The sequence below is a fragment of the Artemia franciscana genome, chromosome 3, assembly GCF_032884065.1.
Source record: "Artemia franciscana chromosome 3, ASM3288406v1, whole genome shotgun sequence".
Taxonomy (NCBI): domain Eukaryota; kingdom Metazoa; phylum Arthropoda; class Branchiopoda; order Anostraca; family Artemiidae; genus Artemia; species Artemia franciscana.
In genome coordinates, this window is record NC_088865.1 from 34,382,250 (window position 1) to 34,407,580 (window position 25,331).

At 35.5% G+C, this 25,331-nt stretch overlaps 1 protein-coding gene across 2 annotated transcripts in view; it reads right to left on the minus strand.

Moving 5' to 3' along the window:
• Positions 1 to 25,331, minus strand: part of LOC136025208 (BTB/POZ domain-containing protein KCTD9-like) — a 55,015-nt gene that overhangs the window by 20,100 nt on the left and 9,584 nt on the right. The window contains exons 2-5 of one of the 2 annotated variants that reach the window (XM_065701014.1): positions 22,711 to 22,897; positions 21,432 to 21,574; positions 18,110 to 18,375; positions 15,498 to 15,669 (exon numbers count right to left, since the gene is read on the minus strand). In XM_065701014.1, coding sequence (XP_065557086.1) covers positions 15,498 to 15,669; positions 18,110 to 18,375; positions 21,432 to 21,574; positions 22,711 to 22,814 — 685 coding nt within the window. In that variant the 5' untranslated portion in view covers positions 22,815 to 22,897. The remainder of the gene's footprint in view (positions 1 to 15,497; positions 15,670 to 18,109; positions 18,376 to 21,431; positions 21,575 to 22,710; positions 22,898 to 25,331) is intronic. The other variant, XM_065701015.1, reaches the window with a different exon arrangement.

The following is a 25,331-nucleotide window of genomic DNA, read 5'->3' on the forward strand; positions in this document are numbered from 1 at the left end:
TACCTCTTCATCTTATGAAAACCCCCTACCTATGAGGTTTTTTCTTGGTCTCACGGGCACAAAGAAATCACATGGGGACAGATCAGATGATTAGGAGGAGGGGTAAAATTCACACTCTTTTCTTCTTCAAAGATATCGTATTCTGGTAGCCGTGTGCGCAGATAGATTGTCAAGATTTAGCAAAAGATGCCCGCTTTTGGACTTCGAATACTATGATCTTATTGTGGCAAGAACTTTAGGAAGAAAATAATTCATGTACTATCCAAATTGACTGTATGACGTGTTTTCAAGGTCACAGAAGTGAGAACTACCCTGAGTTGTTTTCTCCCCTGGAAAGCATCCCACAGGGGACAGTCTTTTCTTCAGGATTTCGGTCATAGTGGAAGACCCACGTTTCATCATCTGCAACAATTTTGTGGGTCTTTTCAGACTTCCCTCCATTGAATGTTTCTTGCATAAGGAGAAAGATCGATCCAATCTATCTGCATATTCGTATTTCTGTCAGAGAATATTGCCTCTGGCGGGCAGATCTGTTAATAAGAGTTACCAAAAATCCCGAGTACTCAGATGGCACAAAACAGGAAAAGGTTTTTCAAAAACTGTATTGCAAAAACTAGAAGAGACAAAAAATTTGCCTTAAAGACGGAATATTTTCTTCTTTTTTAGCAGTATGTATGGCATAAGTCGTCTGAATTAAAAACTATAGCCAGACAATTTTTTTTTTCAACAATCGACATTTTTGCTAAATGATTTCGAGCACCTCTGTGAAAAAGTGACATCTATATATACCCAATGGCTTGAAAAAAAACATGATAGTATAGGCCCAGCAGAAATATTACTGATAACAATACAAGCAAAATACAACGGAACGATAATAGTTTTCTGATAAATAATACAATTTAAGATTTTTTTTTAATTTCGAAGGATGCAAAGATAAAAATGTTTGAATTTACGGTCTGTTTCTTAAATCTTTCTCCTTACCGGAATCTAAAAAAAAAGTTTTTCGCCAAAAACGATTTAATCTTCCACTGAAATGGTTTTCAAGACGATCTAAAGAAAACTTTAAAGCAACAACAGTCCAAATTTTCTTTATGTTACTGGAGGTTTGCCTGTTACTGAACAAAGAAAATTGTTCCAAAGTTGTAATTGATACTTTGGCCTTATATATATTTTTGTTATGAGATTTCTCTAATCCGTACATACAAATTCGTAATATTCTGAAAAATAAACATTTTTCTTGCAAAAAAATAATCGATTTATATCCTTCATATGAAAGAAACCAGGGCTGAAGAGAAAAATATCTGTAAAACAATTTTAACACGTTGGCCCTTTTTATTATTAGATTTTTATAACCTGGACACACAAATTAGTAATATTTCGAAAACTACACATGTTTTTTCTTTACTTTTTTTTTAATCCAACTATGTCTGTCAAGTAAAATGAACCAGGGTTGAAGTAAAGAATATCTGTAAAATAATTCTTATTAGCTCTGACGCTCAACTGAAGAAATAGCTTTAATCATATTTTCATTCCAACCTTTCATTCATTCATATTTGAATCAATATCAAACATTTTTACTGTTTTTTGTCTACCAAATCACATTCAAAGTTTTCTTTACTGTACTTGCCATCTACGGAAGACCTAACTTGTCTCGACTTTTCCTAATGTTAATTCACCCGCGTTTTGAGTCTAGTGATACAAGGTCAATGGCCACGGGCATCGTATCTAATCCTAATAATTTTCCTCGTTTAAGATGAGTAAGTGTATACGCACGAAGAGGCTTTGGATCATCAAAATTTCCATGGAGATAATTACAAGGTTGAACGGAAATGAATAAAATTTATTTTCTACTGACGAAAGGAAATCAAAATCCTTTCAGTTTCAGACTCGTGTAGAAAATTAGAAAATACATCGAACAGAGGAACTTGGGACGCTTCCTAATCTTAAATGAAGGACCCGGATGCGAATCTGATGAGAAATGAGAAGCTCAGCTAGGTTAGTGGTTTAGTTGTTACGCACTTGAAGCTGAAAGGTGACTGAGCACGATCTAGAGCCTCTTATAGAAAAATAAAAATTAGAACAAGAAGTATCCAAAACCTAAAACATTTCCTCAGATGTAGCCATCAAAACAAGTCACGTAGTAGGTTTTATATCAGGGTCAAAATGACATTCTGAATTAGGTGGCTGAGTTGATTCTTAGCTTTGAAAAAAAAACAGAGTTCACAAGTATATTTGACTTAGTACAGGGGGAAAGCTTTTTCAGCATATTATAAGTAAAATGAAATCATAAGCAGCACAACCGCGCTGCCTAAGTAAAGAGCAAGGTGGGCACAATATATGATTTATTTAGTTGAGAGGTCCAAAATTATGTATTTGAGAATGACAGCCCACCCCCCAACAGCCCAGGGGGTAAGGGTTGTAAGTTATGCCCTGGGAGCATATAAGGTTCACACAGAAAGGGTGATGGTATACAACTCAGAGGTGGTCATTGGATTGGTAATCATAAGTTCTAGTGTCCTTTTTAAGATTCAGAGTGATCGGAGGATGGATACCTTCCCCTCACCATAGCTCGTATTTTCCCGAAATACATCTGACGGAAATTTCGAAATGGCCATTTGTTGTCGTAGAAACTTTGAAAGCAGCTCATTCGATTGGAAACTGAAAGGGTCAGGGCCCTTTTTAATAGTCAAAAGTAATTGAAGGGCAACTAACCGCCTTTTCACTCCCACCATTTGCCAAAACAAATCTAATCGAAATTTTGAAAGAGCCATTTTGTTCAACGTAATCGAAAGGTTTGGAAATTGTAAGTTATGCTCTGGTGGCATATAGGTTATATAGAGAAAAGGTGATGGTATAAACTTCGGAGATGGCTCTGAAGTGATCGGAGGGTGGATATCCTCGTCCCCCCACACCTCACATTTTGCCTAAGTGCATCTGATAGAAATTTTGACATGACCATTTGTTGTCGTAGAAACTTCGAAAACAGCTCATTCGATTGAAAATTGAAGGACCAGTGCCCTTTCAATAGTCGAAAGTGATCGGAGGGCAACTAAATACCCCCCCCCCCCCCGAAGCCCACCATATACCCAAACACATCCAATTAAAATTTTGAGATAGCCATTTTGTTCAACGTTATTGAAATATCTGGAAACTATGTGTTTGAGGATGACATACCCCCCCCCTAAGCCCTCAGGTTAAGGTTGTAAGTTATGCCCTGGGGGCATATAATATATTTATAGAAAGAGTGATCGTATAAACTCTGGGAGGGGTTCATTTGATTGGTAATCTGAAGTTCTAGTTCCTTTTTCAGATTCAGAGCGATCGGAGGAAAAACTTCAAAATAGACTCACCTGATTGGAAATTGAAAGGGCTAGTGCCCTTTTTATTAGTCAAAAGTTATTTGAGGGAAACAAGCCACCACCACCACCCCCCCCCCCCCTCCAAGGATATAAATTCCTAAAACACATCTACTCAAAATTTCGAGATAACCATTTTCTTCAGCGTAGTTGAAAGTTCTGTAAATTATGTTTTTGACAATACCCATACCTTCTCAAGGCTAGAATATAATTTGCACTTTACTGACAAAACTGGCTGTGAATTTTTCAGTTTAGTAAACATATATTGATATTTCTTAAAGTTTTAATAGTTTGTTATTTATTAAAGCTAAAAAACTTAAAACATTTTAAACGTATTTGGTTTATTTAAATCATACGATAAATAACCGAGTAAAACTTAAAACGAGCAAAATTAACAACCCCCAGGGTTGACAACCCCCACCCCTTCAAAAGACGAGAACATAATTTCTACTTTACTGAAAACTAAATACATTTCAAATGTTTTCACTTTGTTTTTAATCGTTTAAAATGTTTCTACTAGATATATGAAGGGGGAAGTCCTCCCCCTTGCACTCCAATTAAACCACGAGTGTCTGGTACCCTTTTTGAGAGTAACAAAAGATTGGAGGGTAAGCAGCCCTTCTCTCAAGCCCATTCATTTTCCAAACACATCCAGTCAAAACTTTGAGATAGCCTTTTTGTTCAGCATAGTAGAATGGTCCAGAGACTATGTTTTTAGGGATATTAGGCATGTCAACCACTCATAATTATGCAATTGATCCATTATACTTCAAAACTAAATTTTGTTTTAAAACAAATTTAAAAGCATTGTGTTTATGGTTGCCAATAGGACACCTTAGATCGAGAACGACTTTAAGTATTAAGTTGAAATTTTTGAGGATACTACTGTTACCATTTCTGCTCTTACAATTTAAATAAATAAAAAAGTGTAAGCGTATCCCTGTTTTCAAAGAGAATAAAAACAATCTTTTGGGAATGATAATAAGTTTTATTTGTCAGGTCAATTTCAGAAGCAATAAGGTTAAATTAAAATATACTATTTGTGTCAGGACAAAAAAAAGTTGAAGAAGTTTCTCCAACATACAAATAGCAACCCATATTATGGATTCTTATAGGAAAAAATGAAAATATATACAATATTATTTTTTTCATGAAGAAGACTGTGAATATAAAACGGACAAAAATTAGTTTAAAAAATATTTTCCATACGACACGTTTTTCAAAGAAGAATAAAGAGCTCCATTAAGCCAAGAATGAGCAAAATTAAAGTCAAAATATTCCTTCAATCGTAAAATTACCGCAATAAATACTAAATGAAATCAAACATAAATGAAATACAAAACGAGCAAAAACAATAGGCAGCGCAATAGAATTGCTTAAGTAAAGAAAGATGTTGGCACATTTATTTTTTTTTTTTTTTCTGTCTTAGACCAGGGCACTTCGTATGGAAGGATTTGTCATAGAAGCTTAAAAAAAGCTCATTCTATTAGAAATTGAAAGATCTAGTGCTCTTTTCAGTAGTCAAAGATGATTGCAGAGCAACTACCCCCCCACGCCCAACATTTCCTCAGGCACATCCAATCAAAATTTTGGGATAGCCATTTTGTTCAACGTAGTTGAAAGGTCCGTAAATTATGTCTTTGAGGATGACATCCCCCCAGAGCCCTCAGGGCAAAATTTCAAAGTTATGCCCCAGCTCATTCGATTTGAAATTGAGAGGGCTAATCACCTTTTTAATAGTTGAAAGTGATAGGAGGGCGAAACAATAGGCCCCCGCCCATCATTTCTCCAAACACTTCTGATCAAAAATTTTGGTATAGCCATTTTGTTCAACGCAGTTGAAAGTCCTGGAACTTATGTCTTTGAAGATTACATCCCCCACAGTCCTCAGGACAAAGGTTGTAGGTTATACCCTTGGGGTATATAAGATTTTTATAGAAAGCGTTGTCAAAGAAACTTCAAAAAGGCTCATTAGATTGGAAATTGAGAGGATTAGCGCACTTTTTATTAGTCGAAAGTGATCGGAGGGCAAATAACCCCCCCCCCACGCCCATCATTTTCCCGAACACTTTCAATCAAAATTTTGATATAGCCATTTTGTTCAACGTAGTTGAAAGGTCCGGAAATTATATCTCTGAATATGAAAGCCGCCCCCCCTCCATTCCTCGGGGCAAGGGTTGTAAGTTATGGTCTAGGGGCATATAAAGATTTTTATAGAGATCGAGGTCACACATGTAATCATGAGCTCTAGTGCTCCTATTTAGAGCCAAAGTGCACGGAGGTTAGCTCCCCCCACACACACAAACACGTCGTATTGTCCCGAAATGCGTCTAACAGAAATTTTGAGATAGCCATTTTATTCAAAATAGTTTAGATATAATATAACACGGCTTTTGGGTTTGAAGCAAACCCCCAGAGCCTGGGGACAAGGGTTTTAAGTTGTGCCTTGGGATATTTTAGGTAATTATGAAGGGATGGTTGCACAAACTTTGGAGGAGGCTCATTTGGCTGGAAGTTGGAAGCTCTAGTTCCCTTTTAAGAGCCAAACGTGATGGAGCGCAGCAAGCCCCCCCTTCTTCCCCCAACTACCACTCTTTACCAAACGAATCTTATTAAATCTTATTAAAATTGTGAGATAGCAATTTTGCTCAAAATAGTCCAAGGAACACATAACAATGCCTCTAGAGTTGACACCCCCCCAGTGACCTGAAGATAGAGCTATAAGTCGTATAAGTCATGGGGGTATATAAGGTTTTTATGGAATGGGTAGCCGTATAAACTTCAGATGGGGCTCATTTGATTTAAAATTGGAAGTTATAAAGCCCCATGCTCATTCCCCAACGACATTCAATCAAAATTCGGAGATAGCAATTTTGTTCATTGCAGTTGAAGGGTCCGTACATTATGTTCTTGAGGAAGACACCCCCGCTCGCACAGCTCTCAGGGCAAGGGTTGTAAGTTATGCATAAAATAAACAATTTTGAGAACGTCCCGACATACATCAATTAAAAAAATTTGAGACAGTCATTCATTCATATTGTTCCAAAAATCACATAACAATGCTTTTGGAATTGATACAAACCACCAGAGACTGGGAGCGACAGTAGTAAGTTATGCCGCAGGGCATTTAAGGTTTCTTATGGAGGGGATGCGTTGTTTAACTTCAGAAAGGGCTTACTTGGTTTAAAATTGGAATTTCTAGTTCTTTTTAAGCTTCAAAAGTTATGGGGGGCATTATTTCTGCGAAATAACTTATATTATTCAGTTAGACCAGGGATTTTGAACTAGCCAGAACGCACTATGTGTATACTTTTAATACCACTATAGTTACTATAGCTAATTACGCTAAGGGTATTAAGGTGAAGCTTTTAGGGGATATTTAGCAGGAGTTACAATTAAACGAAAAAAAATGTATGCATGCAGGTTTTCAAAAGAAGGAACTAATTCGATTCAAAATTTAAAGAGATGGTGCCCTTTTTAAGAGCAATTAAATAAAAAAAACAAGTTTTTTTTAACTGAAAGTAAGGATCGAAATTCAAACTTAAAACGAACAGAAATTACTCCGTATAGGAAAGGGGCTTTTTTTCCTCAACACCCCGCTCTTCAAGCTAAAGTTTGACTCTTTCTCTTAACTTTACTTTTAAAACAGTAAAAACTTCAGCGTAAAGAGCGGGGCGTTGAGGAGTAAAAGCCCTTTTCATATACGGAGTAATTTCTGTTCGTTTTAAGTTTTAATTTCGCTCCTTACTTTCAGTTAAAAAAAACTTGTTTTTTTATATTTAATTTCTTAACTTTTTGAATTAATGCATGTTTTGATTTTGCTCTCCGCTGATTAAAACGAAATTTGCATATTAATTTTTTGGCTAAATGGCTTTCTCATAGTTTTGATCGGAAGATTTTGAGAAATAGGATCGGGGGAGGAGGCCTAGTTACCCTCAAATTTTGTGATTACTTAAAAAGGCAACTAGAAGTTTTAATTTTTTACGAACGTTTTCATTAGTAAAAAATATACGTAACTTACGAATTAACTTACGTATGGAACTTCTATATTCGTATATGAGAGGGTTCACCGCCTCTTCAATACCTCGCTCTTTACACTAAAGCTTAAATTTTGTCCCAATTCTTTAAGAATAACCCCTAAATCACGAAGGCCGTAGAATAAATAGTTGAAATCGCTAAAAAATACTTTAGCGTAAAGAGCGAGGTATTACGAGGAGGTGAACCCCTCATAGGCGATATTATTTCTGTTCGTTTTAAGTTTTGATGCTGCTCCTTACTTTCAGTTGAAAAAAACTTTTCATATTTATTTTTTCATTGTTTTTTAAATAATGCCAGAAAATCATGCGCCCCCTTCATTGAAATTCACTTCCTCCATGGCAAACTCCTCCATGAAAAGATCCTTCCACGTAACCCCCTTTAACTTCTCCAACCCCCCCCCCCCCCGAAACCAAAAAATCCCCCTGAAAACGTCCCACGGGACGTTTTCCACGGAGTGTGGAACGTTTTCCAGAACTTGCAGTCCCTCCCACGGGGACTGTGGGGGAGTAAGTCGTCCCCAAAGACATAGTTATTAGCTTTTCTGATTATGGTGAATAAGATGGCTATCTCAGAATTTTGATCCGGTGACTTTGGGGAAACAATGAGCGTGGGAGGGGGCCTAGGTGCCCTCCAATTTTTTTGGTCACTTAAAAAGGGCACTAAAACGTTTAATTCCCGTTAGAATGAGCCCTCTTGGAACATTCTGGGACCACTGGGTCGATACGATCATCCCTGGGAAAAAGAATAAAAAACAAATAAACGCGCACCCGTGATCGGTCTTGTGGCAAAAAATACGAATATCCACATTTTTATAGATAGGAGCTTGAAACTTCTACAGAGGGGTTCTCTGATACGCTGAATGCGATGGTGTGATTTTCGTTAAGATTCTATGACTTTTAGAGGGTGTTTCCTCCCATTGTCTAAAATAAGGCAAATATTCTCAGGCCCGTAACGTTTGATGGGTAAGACTAAACTTGATGAAACTTTCATATTTATAATCAGCATTAAAATGCGATTCTTTTGATGTAACTATTGGTATCAAACTTTCATTTTTTACAGTTTCGGTTACTATTGAGCCGAGTCGCTCGTTACTACAGTTCGTTACCACGAACTGCTTGAAAAGAGATTGAAGGGCAAGCAATCCTTCTCTCAAGCCCATTCATTTTCCAAACGCAACCTGTGAAGATTTTGATAAAGCCATTTTGTTCAGCATAGTAGGACGTTCCAGCAACTATGTCTTTAGGGATATTGGAAATGTCCATCTCCCACAATTATGCAATTGCAATTACACCTTAAAATTAAATGTTGGTCTAAAACTAAATTAAAAGGCACTGTGTTTATGGTTGCCAATAAGACACCCTTATTGAAAAACTATCTCCAAAATACAATTAGCAACCCAAACTATGGATTCTTACAAAAAAAAACGGAAAGATGTAAACAATTAAAATATGAAAAAAAACTATGCCAATAAAAAATTAAAAGAAATTAATTTTAAAAGCTTTTTTCCATAGAAAAACTTTTTCAAAGAAAAGTAAAGAGCTCCATTAAGCCGAAAACGAGCAGAAATAGGGTCAAACAATCTTCCAAGCGTAAGAGTAGCACAAATCACTATCAATAAGTAAATGGAACTCAAAACTAACAGAAGTGAATAGTCGAGTCAAACTCAAAACGAGCAAAAAATAACATGAGTAAGGCCGGTAATCCCCATGCCTTCTCAAGTCCACAGCATAATTCGCGCTTTACTGAAAACAAAATACGTTTTATGTGTTTTCATATATTTTTTTTTACTTTCATCAATAGAAAATTATCAAAACTTTAAGGAATAAATATTAGTATATGTCAATTAAACTGACAAGCCACGTCCATTTGTGTTTTTGTTTGTTTTTCAAAAACAAAAAACATCCTTATAAAGACTAGGATGTCACTAGCCATTTTTGCCTCACTTGCCACTGAGACGGTTTGTATTTCGCCAAGCTGGGTTTTTATTTGTCATAGCATCAAAACAACAATGGCGACAAAGAGACTCAAAGTGCTACTAAAAGTTGACAAATTAGAGCTACCACAAAAAATAAGGGAACACCACCCACTTAAGCTCTCCAAAGGTTAGAGGCTCATTTATGCTTTAATGAAAACAAATCGCAATTTGAATAAGACTACAACTACTAACGACACAGTGGAGCACTAAGCCGTCTGAGGCCTGAACATAGCTACGCACGCTCCTCCTCAATTCCAATATATTCAATGCATTCCTCTTTAAACCCTCCCAGGACTTCCATATTCCCCTTAAATCCTCCCTTATGATATCCTCCCACCCCAACAAAAGACGACCTTTTTTTCGTTTGGCCCTAGACGGTTGGCCGACAGAAACAATCTTTGGCCTTTTGTCATACCTCATCCGCATAACATGCCCAAGCCATCTCAACCTTTCTCTCATTACAGCCCTAGAAAGAAGGATTGAACCACACTTTTCGCACAACCAACTGTTGGAGATACTGTCAGTCAGTTGGGTACCCAAAACAATCCGTTGGCAATTTTTCTGGAAAAGATCTAGCGAATTTTCCTCCGCTTTTCAGAGCACCCACGCTTCGGAACCATACTTGACAACTGTCATCACTGTCGCTTCCAATATTCTAATTTCGTTTCGCAGACTTCCAATTCCTCCAAACTTTTTTCGACTGTAAAAAAACACCCTGGGCCTCGGCTATTCTGCTTTTAACATCTTCACTGCACCCTCCGTCTTTACTAATATTACTACCAAGGTAAGTGAAGCTGTCCACTTACCCGATATTCTCGTTACATAACATCACCTTTTTATCTTTAATTATTCCTAGCCTTAGTGACCTAGTCTTCATAAAATAAATTTTCAAACCTATTCTTGCATCCTGAACTCACAATAACCTCTAAAAATGCATTCATTTTTGTTAACTTTTTCGTCTTGGATGCTTAAATCACCAGCATAATCTAAGTCTAGGAGACCTTTACTTCCCATTTGATTCTGTAATCTCCCATTACTTTTCCTGTGCTCCTTAAGACAAAGCCCATCAAATGATACATATAAATGCGGATGGAACACAACCCTGCTTAACTCCTGATTTAATACAAAACCAGCCACTAACCTTATTTTCTACCTTAACCGCAGCACTGGTATTCTTGTATATAGCACTCATCCCTTTAATATGTCTGGTACATCGTATAAGTAAGACCTTATTTAAAGCTATTCTATCAACTGAATCAAACGCTTCCTCATAATCTATAAAATTGAAGACAAAAGGTTTTCAATGATTCTTACACTTCTCAATTATTAATCTAATAATGAAAATTTGGTCGACACATCCTCTACCCTTCCTAAAACCACACCGTTCTTCTCTTATAACTTTATCTACAGTATCTCCAAGCCTGAGAAGTATGATCATACTTATTCAGAAGTTGCTACCTATAGAGCATTTGCTACAGAGTATTTAGAGTATTTGCTACCTACAGAAACCAGGCTAATGCCTCTGTAATTACAACATTCATTCTTATCACCTTTTTATAGAGGGGTTAATTAGAGTTTTCCTAAAAATCGCTAGATACTTCGCCTTTCTCAAAAATCATATTCATAATCTTCAATAAATTATTTCTAACCTCATAACAGCCATGTTTAAAAAGACTCATTTAACAAACTATCCGTACCTGGGGCCTTATTATTTTTTATCCTTTTAGCACTGTCACTAGTTCTTCCATACAAAATAAATCTTCACATACGAAGTGTCAAAAACTTTTTAATCCCTTTCAATATCTTCCTATAACTCTATCACGGATTGGAACATTCTCAAAATATTCCGCCCATTTCTCTTTAGCCTTTTCCTTATGACTGAATATGGCCCCGTTCCTATTTTTAACAGGGACAAGTCCTTCTCAATTTATTAACATACCAGTGCAAAATTTTACTATTATGCCATCTGACTGCATCTTCCAAATCTTCAACAATTTTATCCATGGCCTCCACTTCGCAACACCTTAGTTCATATTTCACTAATTTAAGTAGCTGCATTCCTAGCTTTCACCATCAGCAAATTTACAAAATATTCTCCTAAAATTATTCCATCCATCTTCTACATTGTCAAATTTTAAGCTTTCCAGTTTGGCATTCAACTGTTCTTGTAAAGTTTCTCTCAAATACTCATCCTGAAGTCTACCAATGTCGAATCTTTCCGGAAAATAGTTACCCTTCCTAAATTTCTGCTTTAAATTAACCCTTGACACTACTAGATGGTGATCTTTACTTTTGACATCAATAACAACACTCCTATGCACCTTAGTATCTTGTATCGATCCTGCCAGTCTTTGATTTACAATAATATAATCAATAAAGTCTGCTGTCTTACCATCATGTAAATACCTTTTTAAATTACGAGTCATTTTATGACCAAATAATATATTGGTTATGACTAGATTGTTAAGCCTCAAAACTGCAGCAGTCTGTAACCATTACTGTTTTCTTTCCCTACGCCAAATTTACCTAGGCTAGGATACTGTTCTGTTTCTAGGAACTGTTCTTAGGAACTGTTCTATTTCTACTAAGGTGGGTCTTAGACTCTCCTTATGGAAACACCATATTTCTGCCAGGTACCCTGTCTATTTGTTCCTGTAGCTGTAAGTAAAATTCATCTGAGTCACCCCTATTTCCGTCAGTCCCTTCTACAGTTAATGAATATCTCCGTCAGTATTTTAAATAGTAGGTTTTTTGATGGACAAAACGTCAATGAAAAAGGAAAAAATTACTATACTGACCAAGGTCACAGAAAACATTATATTTCTTAGAATGAATACATTTCCGACTTTAAACTTGATAATATGAAAAAAAACTTCGTTTTCTTAAAGAGTTAAAGAGGCTGCGTCCCAAAGTCGAACCTTAAAACGTACAGGAATTAGAAGAGGCAGTTGGGGGGCTGCCGCCCCCCAAACCCCCAGCTTTTAAAGACTCTTTTGTACAGGTTTTTTGTTTTTTTGCTAACCCCCCGCTCTTGGCTTGGGAAAGGTCCTCTTTTAATTAACAAAACATTGAAATGAATGAATAATGGAATAACTTCGAAAAATGTTAAACACAAGAGGACAGGAGAACCATTGCGCCGAAACTAGTAATTAGTAACAATGAAGTCCCCCCACAAAAAAAACCTGTACAAAAGAGTCTTTAAAAGCTGGGGGTTTGGGGGGCGGCAGCCCCCCAACTGCCTCTTCTCATTCCTGTACGTTGTAAGGTTCGACTTTGGGACGCAGCCTCTTTAACTCTTTAAGAAAACGAAGTTTTTTTCATATTATTTCTGTACGTTTTTCTACAAGCCATGGTGGATGTAATTTAATAATTCCTGTACTGCTCGTACAGGAATTAGGAGAGGAAACCCCCCCCCCCCGCTTTTAAATCATTGTATAAAATAGAAAAAAAATAGATAGAATGACCGAAATGTTTCTTTTGCTCATAAGAAGCTAATATTCTGTTATCTCTCAAATGATAAGCTGTCCAGGTGTTATCAAAATTTTTTTGATGTTGTGAAAAAAACCGCCCGTAAGGGACTTGAACCCTTGACCCGAGGATTAAAAGTCTCACGCTCTACCAACTGAGCTAATAACTTGCATGTGTGTAAATATAACTTCTCAATAGCTTTTAAAAATTTCAAATTAACATGGGCTCTTATGGAGAGAAATCCGTTAATTAAATAGCTAATGGGTGGTTTCTGGAAAACAGGGAAGGAGTTATCGGATCAAGCTGAAATTTCGCGGATAAGCTCCTGGGCCGTAGGGGACCTTAACTTGTGAATTTCAGCCCGATCGGACAACGTTAAAAGGGGTGGGGGGGTTGGAGGGTCGAAACTTTCGGGGGGTTAAGATTTTCCTACGAAAATTTCATGGGCACTTACTCGGAGAATTCCGCATCGAATGAGTCTTCGTACACCCAGATCCGATGTCGGATGTGACCTGTAGGCGTCTAGGAAAAAAAAGTACATGAATTTTAAGTGGCTATGCGTGGTTTCTGGAAAACAGGGAAGGAGTTATCGGATCAAGCTGAAATTTCGCGGATAAGCTCCTGGGCCCTAGGGAACCTTAACTTGTGAATTTCAGCCCGATCGGACAACGTTAAAGGGGGGCTTGGGTTGACAGGTCGAAACTTTCGGCCAGATTTTCCCCATGAAGAAAAAGTTGGAGGGGGATGAAATTTTGCAGGTTTCTTAGTTGGAGCTCGGGCTACGAAATGCATCCCTCCCCATCCGTCTGCGACCACTGGAACCGAAGATCGCTTAACATTGTCGTGTGTCGCCTCTTTATAGAGGCACGAGTGTGCCTCCTTGATTTTACTATTTTAAGAGGACACTATTTCTTAGCAATGGTTTCCTTCTGATTCTATTTGATTTGACAGTATAGAAAATTGATTAATAAACAGAACTTTTAAAACAAACATGTCAATGCTTGTTTTCATGAAGCGATGGTTATGTCAAAATTCGCGACGCGATCTGTTTAGTTTGTTGGAGTAATAATTTGAACTGTTAAAAGAATAAATGATCAAAAAATTGCTTTTATACATTTGGAAGAAGTATATTTAAAAGAAGAAAGTATTAACGAAAATTTACCGCATATCAAACTTATAAAAAACTCGACTTATTGTCTAAAACATAATCATTTGTAAAAGAAACATTCCAGGAAATTTGAGTAATTTTTGGTTTTAGCGCAATAATACTAAAATAAAAACCGTTTAAAATATATTTTGTTTTTAGTATAGGACAAATTTCGCTAGAATATTTGAAGGATTTTCATTTGTTGTCATTTCTTTCCTTTTAATTTCGATAGTCTTTCATTTCAATTTCTATTCATTACATTACGTCTTTTCATCACGATTTTTATTCATTCATAATAATCGTGGTACTTATCTGTTATAGCTTCTATGTATATAGAAGTTAACTATAGTGTGTTTCTCTGACACTCATTCCTAATAAAATATCACAAAATATGATGAAAATACAATACTTCATCAATAAAATTATGGAAACTATAGAAGAAACTTATAGAATGCAGGCCGCCCAGAACGCACTGGTGTCACTAAGAACAGCCATAGACGACGATTCGTAAACCCACAAATAAATGAAATCTATTGCAGTAACAAATGGCATTCTACCTTGAGGTAACGACGTATTGACACACAAACCGTACAGTTTCTGAAATGCCCAACTTGCACAACTCCAACGAAGATTTTTATCGAAAGAGTATAAAGTCATGTTGTGTCCATTGACGCACTGTTTCGCTTTGGGCAACAGTCCCTTTTCATGGAAAAACGTAATTACCTCTTTTTCAGTCTTTGGGAAATCCAAAATTCTCATTTTAACATCCATGGTCAGACACTATTCTCTATCAATAGAGATCACAAACTAAATGAAAACCGGTTCTACTAAGTTGGAATTATCGACAGTTTTAGGTATTTATATGGCTCTTTAGTTTTACATGGCTAAACCATGATCTGCACCATCTTTAAAAAAAAATATGTTTTAAGATCACTGAATGATTAACTGGATTTACACTTTAATGCAGAAAATTGATTTGCTGCAAGAAGATCATATTTGGCTAACATAATCAAAAAATGAAATAACTTTCCACAACAGTTCCACTGAAATTAATTAAAGCGGTTTTTTTTAAATTTGAACGAATTTAAACAGACACTAGTAATTGATTTCCAAGCACAGTCTAGTTTAATGTTTTCTCAATAATTTCTAAATACTCATTTTATTTTTGACTTACAATCTTCTCTAGAGCATACAAAGTACTAAAAAAAGCAAAAAAATACGTTTCGAGCGTTGAATGGCCAATCACTTAGAAGCCAATTTCACTGATCCAACAGAAATACGCTTAAAACCATATTCCCAGATTGACCACATTAAGCGAGCACTGAAAATAAATTATAAGTTTTTCAGGCAATTTTAACTTTCTAATCAAAACTAGCAATATACTTTCTTCCTTATTTTCCTCCATTTTAGCATACGTGCTAGAGTATTTGGATTTGAAAACTGAACGCCTCAAATTAGTAAATATATAGAGCAACAGTAAAATGCGCATATACCTACAAGGAATTATGCTTACCTTCAAGATGGGCTCGAAGAGGCTTGCTTGATAATGGATCAACGAAATTGGCTCTCTTTAACGAAGCTCCTTCCAGAATGCAACGCTGCATTTTCACACCAGCTAGATTAGCAGAGTCTAGGAGCGCTCCAGTCAAATCAGCTCGATCAAAACAACAATAGCTTAAGTTCGCCTAGAACCATGAAGAAAAATTAATTCTAATCAAACAGTTAGCGGTAATGAACTATACGCAAAGACCAACCCACGACAGAAAATGGTAAACTATGATAAATAATATGCAAGTTACTGTGAAAGTCCAAAATCTCGTTAATGTCGACATTCACGGATGAATGTCCGAAATTCTCTTTTCTTTGTTTAGTTTCGATCAGCTTCGCGAATCTGCTCTTTCAGTCTTATGCAAGCTTTGAAGGTAAAAGTTAAAGTTAGGTTAAGATAGGTTATAAATCTCAGAAATGGGTTAAAAACCTGACCTAACCTATCACCATCAAACTTTGCATAAAACTGCAAAAATTGACTGGCAACGCTGACTATGTCCAAGGAGAAAAGAACATACTTCAAAAATTCACCAGTGAATGTTGATATTCACCAATTTTGGACATTCACGGTAACATATACATCAAAATCAGCTTTTTGTCTTGGTTTTGAATATGCATAATCAGCGTTTAAAGGTAGTAGTCACCAACCCCTACCCCAGAGCTGCATAATTTCGTATTTTACTGTAAAGGAAGGTCACGGATGCCCATTTTTTCCCCAGGAGTAATCGTGACGAAACAGTAGTCATAGAATGTCGAAAGAAGGGTTATTTTAAGTTAAATTGAGATTTCTCGTGCCTTTTTTAAGTACCACAAGAGACTGAATAACTATTGGACAATAATTATTCTCACTGAATAATAATTTGATTCTCAGATATCTGATTAACTCAAAGATATCAAAAGTTGTAAATTTAGCTTCTCAGTTTCAGAGGCCATAATGAAACATGGTCATTTGTCACCAATCGTTATACAGCAATTGTCTGTAGTACACAATTATCTCTGAGATTCATTTAAACCAACTAATTCATTTGAGGCTTCATTAATTTATGTTTAGCTACCCGTGAACTACATGGGAGGGAGCCAATGGATCTTGCTGTCGATGGAAGGGGGGGGTCTGAAGCCTCAAAGGGGTATTTTTAAGCCAAATTTTCAAACTTTGTATAAAAATGTCCTCCAGATAAATTTCGAGGGAGGGCAAAAGGAGATTTTGATCTTATTCCGACAGTATTCTGACGAGTACTTTTGGACTAAGACTGCAATATAGACGCAGTGGAAAGACAATTATCCTTTTATTGCAGAAATAATGAAGTGTGACATAAAATAGTACATTAGTATGTCTATTCCCTTAAAACAAGATTGGTCCGGAAAACTCTTTTTAAAATCGTTAAAAACATGATCCCGGGAATCTCTACTGATGTTCCAAATCCATCAACAGAATCAACATATTCTCAACAAAGCTGAATCTGAATATACTAAGCTCATTGATTTTAAATTTGCTGATCAGCACTTACTATCGCAAAAACATTTGCATAATCTAGAAAAAAGCTAAACACCCTAAAAAGGGTGCAGTCTTTACAAAAATTAAAGAATAAATTTCAACATTAGTCTATCACCCAGTTCGTGGTAACGAACCGTAGGTAAGGAGCGACCCGGCTCAATAATAACCGTAACTCTAGAGAACGAAATTTTGATACCAATAGATACATCAAAAGAATTGGATTTTAATGCTGATTTCAAATATACAAGTTTCAATAAGTTTCATCTTACCAATCAAAAGTTACAAGCCTGAAAAAATTTTCCTTATTTTTGAAAAAAGGGGGAAACACCCCATTTTTAGAACCTTGATGAAAATAACACCATCAGATTCAGCATATCAGAGAACTCTACTGGAGAGATTTCAAGCTCCTATCTGCAAAAATGCGGAATTTTATATTTTTTGCCAGAAAAAAGATCAAGGTTGCGTGTTTATTTGTTTGCTGTTGTTTTTTTATTCCCAGGGGTGATCGTATCGACCCAGTGGTCCTAGAAAATAGTGTGAGAGAGCTCATTATAACAGAAATTAAAAGTTCTAGTGCCCTATTTTGAATACAAAAAAAGATATATTTGATTACTTTATATTTTAGAACTACAAGACATTAGATCTTTTTCAAAGTAAACAACTAGATCAACGCAGTCACACTTGGTAACAAAATAAAAATAAAAAAATAAACTAAAACATGCATCCTTTCCGGAGGAAAATACAAAACCAAACATTTCTGATTATAGTGGCTTCAGATATCGGCTTATGCAGTTTCAAAGCGATAGCAAAACAAACAATGGACTCTTGTCAACAAATAAAAACTCAAGTCTGTATCCAGAGTGAATGGACTACCTGGCTTCAGCTCACCCCGGTCGACCAAAGGTTCAATGCTACTTATAAAAAGGTTAGAGTGATTTTCAGAACATCATGTATACCTTTTACAAAAAAAAAATTCTCTCGTAACCCAATTCCGAAATTCTTCCTGTTTACGGCTCTACCTTTTGACATCCAGGTCTAATAAAAAATAAATTTTTAAAGAAAGTAAGAACTAGAGCTTATACCTGAAATAGATTACAACGCCTCATTTTGGCATATTTGAAATTAATATTTCGTAGTTCCAGTTGACTCAGATCGACATCTGTTAAATCAACTCCTTGAAAACGAAGTTCTGAACAGCTAGATGTCACGATTAGGGCTTTGATGATGCTTAACCTTGTCAGAGGCTCCTCGATTTTGGAAGACACTCTTTGGTTGTAATCAGATATTAGTTTCATAATCTGAGGTATAGCGGAGGTTATGCCATAGAACTGGGCTTCTTCAAGGACTCCTACACAAAAGATCTTTCTATCATGAAAATATTAATTAAATAGACGTAAAAAATAAGAAAAGGAGAAGAAACGACCGAGAAACTTTGGAGTACATTAAAGTCTCGATTATACCTAGTCCTGCCATAGATATTGATACAAGGTATTTAACTAAAAAAAAATTAAACTACTAGCTTGATTTGAATTTTTTTTTTTTTGTATATTTTATTACTGATATAATGAACTAAAAATAACAAAAAAAGTTATTCAAAATGGCCGCCATTTGCCTGAATACACCAACGAAGTCTGTTAGGCCCCATTCATCGATCGCTGTATTTGATTAATTACAGCTTAATTAATTAATTACAATGCTTCAACTAATCCAGATTATAGTAACGTCTTGTACAGACCATGCCCTTTAAAACTGACCACAATTTGTGGGCAATTGAATTAACGTCTGGGATGGCTGGCGGCCAATGGGCACTACTAATAATAGGGGAGTTTCTTATGACGGCGTCACTTCTTTACATTTTTTGAAAAGGGCGTCAAAACGGCGACGAGAAATTATCCGCAGTACATTTTACCATATGTAGTTTAGCCCCTAAACAAAATCATGTTTTAAAATAGACCATGGATATTCCCACAGGACTCTGAACCTACACATAAGGCCAAAACTGTTCATCCGTGGCTTAAAAATCATGTACCAATATTTATTAGTAGTGACCATTGGCGGTCAGCCAGCCGAGACCTTAATTCACTTGACTACAAACTGTGGTTTTGGAGGGCATAGTCTGTACAAGACGTCGCCATAATCTGTACCCATTGAAGCAGGCACTGGTAGACACTGTGGACAATTTTTATCAAGATGATGCCGTACAGCGATCGATGAATGGCCTAAAAGACTTCGTCGGTGTATTCAGGAAACTGGCGGTCATTTTGAATACTTTTTGCTGTACTTTGTAGTTCATTAAATCAGTAATAAAATTTGAAAAAAAAAATTCAAATAAAACCAGTATTCTAATTTTTTTTTTTTTTTTTTTTTAGTTAAATACCCAGTATCAATATTTATGGCAGGACAATGTATATATATATATATAAAAAAAAATGTAAATTAGTAGCCCAAGCTTAATCAGTTAGTGAGACATGAGGAACCCCTCTGTCCTAGTTGGTTGGTGTTGATTTGAAACATAGTTTATACCAGAAAGTAAGTATGGAAAAGGAGTTTCTTGCCCACCTCCTCCCCCTGAAACTCATTATTTTTTATACTTTTTCATTTGATTTTATATTTTTTCCACACTTTCTTCTTATTGTTCGATTTTTTTCCCGTATTTTGTAGAATCACCATATAATATCGATTCTTTTCTGTTTGCTGTTTTGGTTAATCCCTTCCATCTCCGATAAATTAATTTCTGGAATAATAAATAAATCTGTAAAGTCTTTATGATAAATAATTCTGTTTATAAGTATAACAAACAATTAATAATTAAATAATCAACAATAATATATATTTATTTTAAACATATACAAAATAAATAAAGTAAAATAAATAATAATAAATATTATAACCAATTATAAACAATTTTTCGAAAAATCTGCTAAAATAACACCTATATGTGTGGTAACATTTTCCAGCAACCCCTGTAAACAGCTTCAAACTTACTTCTGAAGGAAAAATATTACGATTTTGACAAAAAAAAAACGTGATAAAATTTCCTTAGCGACGGTACAAGTTCAAAAGAGAGACATACAACAAAAAACGAAGAAATTAAAAAATAGTTTGAACCCGATTTGAAACCTAGAAAATCAAGATGTTAATTTAAATACGCTCTGAGACCATACTGGCTATGCATGACGTATGAAAACAAGAAAGGAAATAATAAATGAAAAGAGAAAATCAAATAGGTGAAAAAAGAGGGTTTTGTCAGCCAGTAGCAAAATATGAAGATGAAAATCAAGCAAATATTTCGACAAGGACCTCAGCCAAGTCGTTATCGAAATATTGGTTTGATTTTCATCTTCATATTTTGCTACTGGCTAACAAAATCCTCGTTTGTCACCTATTTGATTTTTCTCTTTTCATTTATTTTTTCCTTTTTTTGTTTTCATAAGAGGCTAATTTGCAGCCAGGAAGCAAATTAAAAGAAAATTCAAAATCAAAACGAGGGTAATCTTCGCCCATTGAGTTTTTTACATTCTTTGCTTTCTTTTTCCGCACGCATGTAGACCCAGTGTAACCTAAGAACGTGCTTCGAATCTTATCATATTAAAGAAGTAGAAAAGTTGAATTTTTACCCGTCTTCCTAGCTAGGTAGGTCTACTGTATTAACAAACATCAATAATTTGACGAAAGTGAAAGCAGAAGAAGAGGAAAAAGAATGGCTGAAAACATACTTCATAGACGAACTAGTTTTTTTGCTATTTGTTCATTTGTTAGTGTTCAAACCAAAAAAAAACTACATTTGATTTTATTGTTTACCTTCAAACCAAATATAATTGACTAAAGCAAACTATAAAGATCAATTATCTACAAACAGGCTGTATTTCATAGGTGCGAGACGAAAATAGTGAAGTATGCTGAAATTCGAGCATGAGGAGCAATGGAGGCAATCACCACATTTTTTTTATACAAATAATCTTTTAAGCTCAGTGACAAAATGACATCATTTTAAGTCAGTGACAAATGACATCATTTTTTATATTTAAAAGTATTTGGTTTGAAAAAAAAATATTGGTATGTGAATACTTTCTGAACAATTTAGCCAAATGGAATAAGCACTTTTTAAGTAAAAGCTTAAAATCAATATAAATTTATGTCATGAATTCAAATGAAGTCTAAGAGGAGAAACTAGACACCCACCCCTATTATATTGCTTTTAATTTTCCAACTTTCTTTTACGTTTGCATTGGGTATCTGAACCAGCGGCTGAGTTTTAGGTTCAATTTGCCTAATTAAAACCAATAATTTATTTTATGGTACTGTCAACTTCAGTGGCAAACTACTTTATTCGTTTTCTAGTTATCATCATCTTAGTGCTTTTTTTTTAATGCTTGTTTAGAGACCAAATAGTAATAATCTCACCTTTAGGATTTACATTTGCATCCAGTATAAGTTGTCCATGTCTTAAATAATTCAGCAATGGAGTAAAATATTCGGGTGATCGGTCAATTAAATACGCACCATCCATTTGCCGACTAGGAATTAGTTCCTCTTGCAAAAACATCCTGCAATGAAACAAACATATTTGATTGTGCCCATGACAATCAGGGGTATGAATTTCAATAGGGTTGTGGTGGGGTGCTCCCAATGCCTTTTTCCCCCTTTTGCAGTATGTTTTTTTTTTTTAAGAATTAACGACGCTTCTTGACTACTATGGTCCCCGCGTCAGCACTGCAGTGCATTCCTGCAGCGTGATTCGATCTCTGGGTCCCGTGCAGTATGTTTTTGTTTATCTTCTCCAACAGTTTCAAAATATATAATTTTTCTAATTATATTTGTGATAATGATCATATAATTTTTATGTTATAAGCCTATTATACCTTGTTATCCTTAAAATACAAATCGCTTAACATTCAATTTGACTCAACTTAACACTCTGGTATTTGTTTCTTCGTATCCATTCTTTTCCTTTCTAGACATTTTCTTCTGAAGTAGGTTGATTCTCTTTCAACCTGCATTACTTTACTTTTCGGCTGGTTCTCATAAGCGAGCCCGATTTTTCACACTTTACATTTAATGTAGACGGTTTATTACACTGCAGAAGAAACAGCTTATTGGCTGTTTATTCTGTAATGATTTTGTTTTCAAATAAAAATTTCCCACTCATTCTACTGAGAGAAATCTATTTACAAGTATCTATAAATTATTATTATTTTATATAAATTTATAATGATTTATCCAAATTATAAATAAATCATAAAATATTTATCAATAAATAAATAAACCTCTCTTACCACAACTACTACTACCAAGTATTTACTGTTAATCAACACTAGCGGCTATAATCAAAAAAAAAAATTACCCGGCATTAATACTATTAATATATATGTAAGTTATCTTTGTAAGTTATGAAAAAAAAGGATTAAACTAAAAAAAAAATTCTCGAAAATTTAGCCATACCTAAAACAAAGAGGAATTACACTGAAGCAAAACTTGAAGAAAGCACAGATTACCACAAACAAGTGTAGTTTTCCCCTCCCTCCTCTTGCCAAAAAATTTAGACTGTTACTTAGCCTTACTGGGCTAAACACAAAAAAATGACACCTGTAACAAAAGTGTTCCAATATCAATATTTTTAACAATGAATGTAGTATATTTAATACGACTGTAGTATATTTAATAGGACTCAAGGCTACCTTACCTGGCTAACATGCTATCAGAATCCCGTCCCATCAATGTAGTCTTTGTGGTGTGAAAAACCTTTCCACCGATGTTTAGCTTTATCCAATCTTCGGAGTTTTCCATTCTACCATTTTAACTCTAACTTATGAGTTCTGTCAGTAAACAAAATCAATGATCATAAAAAAATTTCGGAAGTGATGCTTGATCTAAAAAATAAACACTAATATAATTGAGCATATTTGACTCCAAGAAGAGAATTCTTACTAACAAGAACCCGCCCTGTTTGTATATTCCTAAGACATAATGGGGGCTTCTTTGGTGACAAGACTAACTACAAGTAGGAGCTACCAAAGTGGGTAACAATCAATTAAAAAGAACTTTTACATTAGACACAAGACAGTATTCCAGTCATTCAAAGGACAACCATTTTCCTTGTGTCAAGTCGATGGAAATGTTATTCAAGACCACCAGTTCAAGAGTGAGCTCTAACAAAAGCCTTTGCTTAAACCTCAAACCACATGACAATAAGGAAAGAAATTTCCCAATACTCTAGACCATGTTAGCAATTCTGCCCCTAAAACCCCCATACTAGGCAGTTTTGATTTGTATCTTCTAGCCAAAACAATATCTCATACATTATACTGAAACGCTTATGCGCTGAGCTAAGTAAATCTCTAGCATCTGTTCTGACTGTGCTTTTACTACGGATCCTTTTTTTCTCAAGCACGGCGAGCTACCAAATTTGTTCCTGTCCTCAAGCCCGAGAGCAACCCAAAGAACATAGTTAAATGCCTATAAATTTGAATGTTGCACTGGAAAATTTTTCAAAGGATCTGTAACATATACACTATCAGTGTCTCGAGCCAGATTAGTTTCTCAGTAATCGATGATACGAATTGAAACTGGGATGGTGTACGGTAGATTGCCTCAGTTCATTGTCAGCACTGGGTCAAGCTTCAGGTGCTGTAATTTGACATAACAGTACTGTATTATAAAATTTAAAAGATAAGGTTGGTATTGATAGTTTATATATATCAGCCAACCCAAGGCGAAGGATGGAATTCCTTAGGGTAGTTTCCTAAATCCCACTCTTATCTTTACGTATATCAGGTACTTGGGGGGGGGATATAGAAATTCCCCTAGATCAATTTGTCATCAAAAGATCAGACATCGATCTTGAAAACCAAAAGCTTTTTAATACCCTACAAGTGTAGCCTGTTTCCTAAAGATTTAGAAAATAGTTAGAGCCTGATCTTTAATTCTGTACACACAAAGAAGTAGCTTACCTCCAGAAAAAAAAAATGCTGAGTTAGCTGAACTTCCCATTTAAGAATGAACCCATCAAGAGGGTTGATAATTTTTGCTTAGTAAAATTTCTAGTTTTTAGTTCTAATTTAAAAAAATAATTTTGGAATAGAGAAGGATTAATTTAACATGACATGTTTTAAGTACGGTATTTTTACATATAGATTAAGCTTCAATCAAGCCAAAAAAATAAGCTCTATTGGTTTTACCAAACCACTCTTTCAAAACAAAAATAGAAACTCTTTGAAAGAGAAAGTTAGTGAAAATTAGTGATTATTAGTGATATTAGTGAAAATTGATATTAGTGAAAATTGAAAGAGGTGTCTAAAAAATTTAGGCGTCTGAAAATTAGGCTGGTTTCGACAAGTTTACTGCTTAATTGAAAACCATCCAAGTTTTGAAACTAGAAAATAACTACTACTAGGCACTCACCTTGTGTCACGTTATAATTCTGATATTTTTCTCAATTTACAGGAGAACCCTACTTTTTAAAAATTCCAATCGTAAGGAACAATTTTTGTTTTGGCCAAAGACACTATTTTTCGACTGTAGGAGTAATTTAAGTATGTCTCTTAAACAAGAGCTAAGAGTTCATATGGCACTTGTGACGAGGTCGGAAGAGCCAGGAGCCAAGAGCTCATATGGTATGAGCTCTACCAAAATTCTAAGAATCAATAGATTGCTTTAAAAGGAAAATCAGAGGGTTAATGCCGGTCGGGATTTAGATAAGAGCTCTGAGTCACGAGATCCTTCTAAATATTAAAATTCATTCAGATCCAATCATCCAGTCGTAAGTTAAAAATACCTCAATTTTTCTAATTTTTTCTCTCCCTTTAGCCCCCCAGATGGTCGAATCGGGGAAAACGATTTTATCAAGTCAATTTGTGCAGCTCCCTAACACGCCTACCAATTTTCTTCGTCCTAGCACGTCCAGAAGCACCAAACTCGCCAAAGAACTGAACCCCACCACCTAACTCCACCAAAGAGAGCGGATCCGGTCCGGTTATGTCAGTCACCTATCTTGGACTTTTGCTTATTCTTTCCATCAAGTTTCATCCTGATCTCTCCGCTTTAAGCGTTTTCCAAAATTTCCCCCCCCCCCTAATTACACTGGATCCGGTCGGGATTTAAAAAAAGAGATCTAAGTTTCGAGGTCCTTCTAAATATGAAATTTCATTAAGATACGATCACTCTTTCGTAAGTCAAAAATACCTCATTTTTTCTAATTTTTAAGAACTAACCCTCCCCCCAACTCCCCCAAAGCGAGCAGATCCGTTCCAGTTATGTCAATCCCGTATCTAGGACTTGTGCTTTTTTTTCGCACCAAGTTTCATC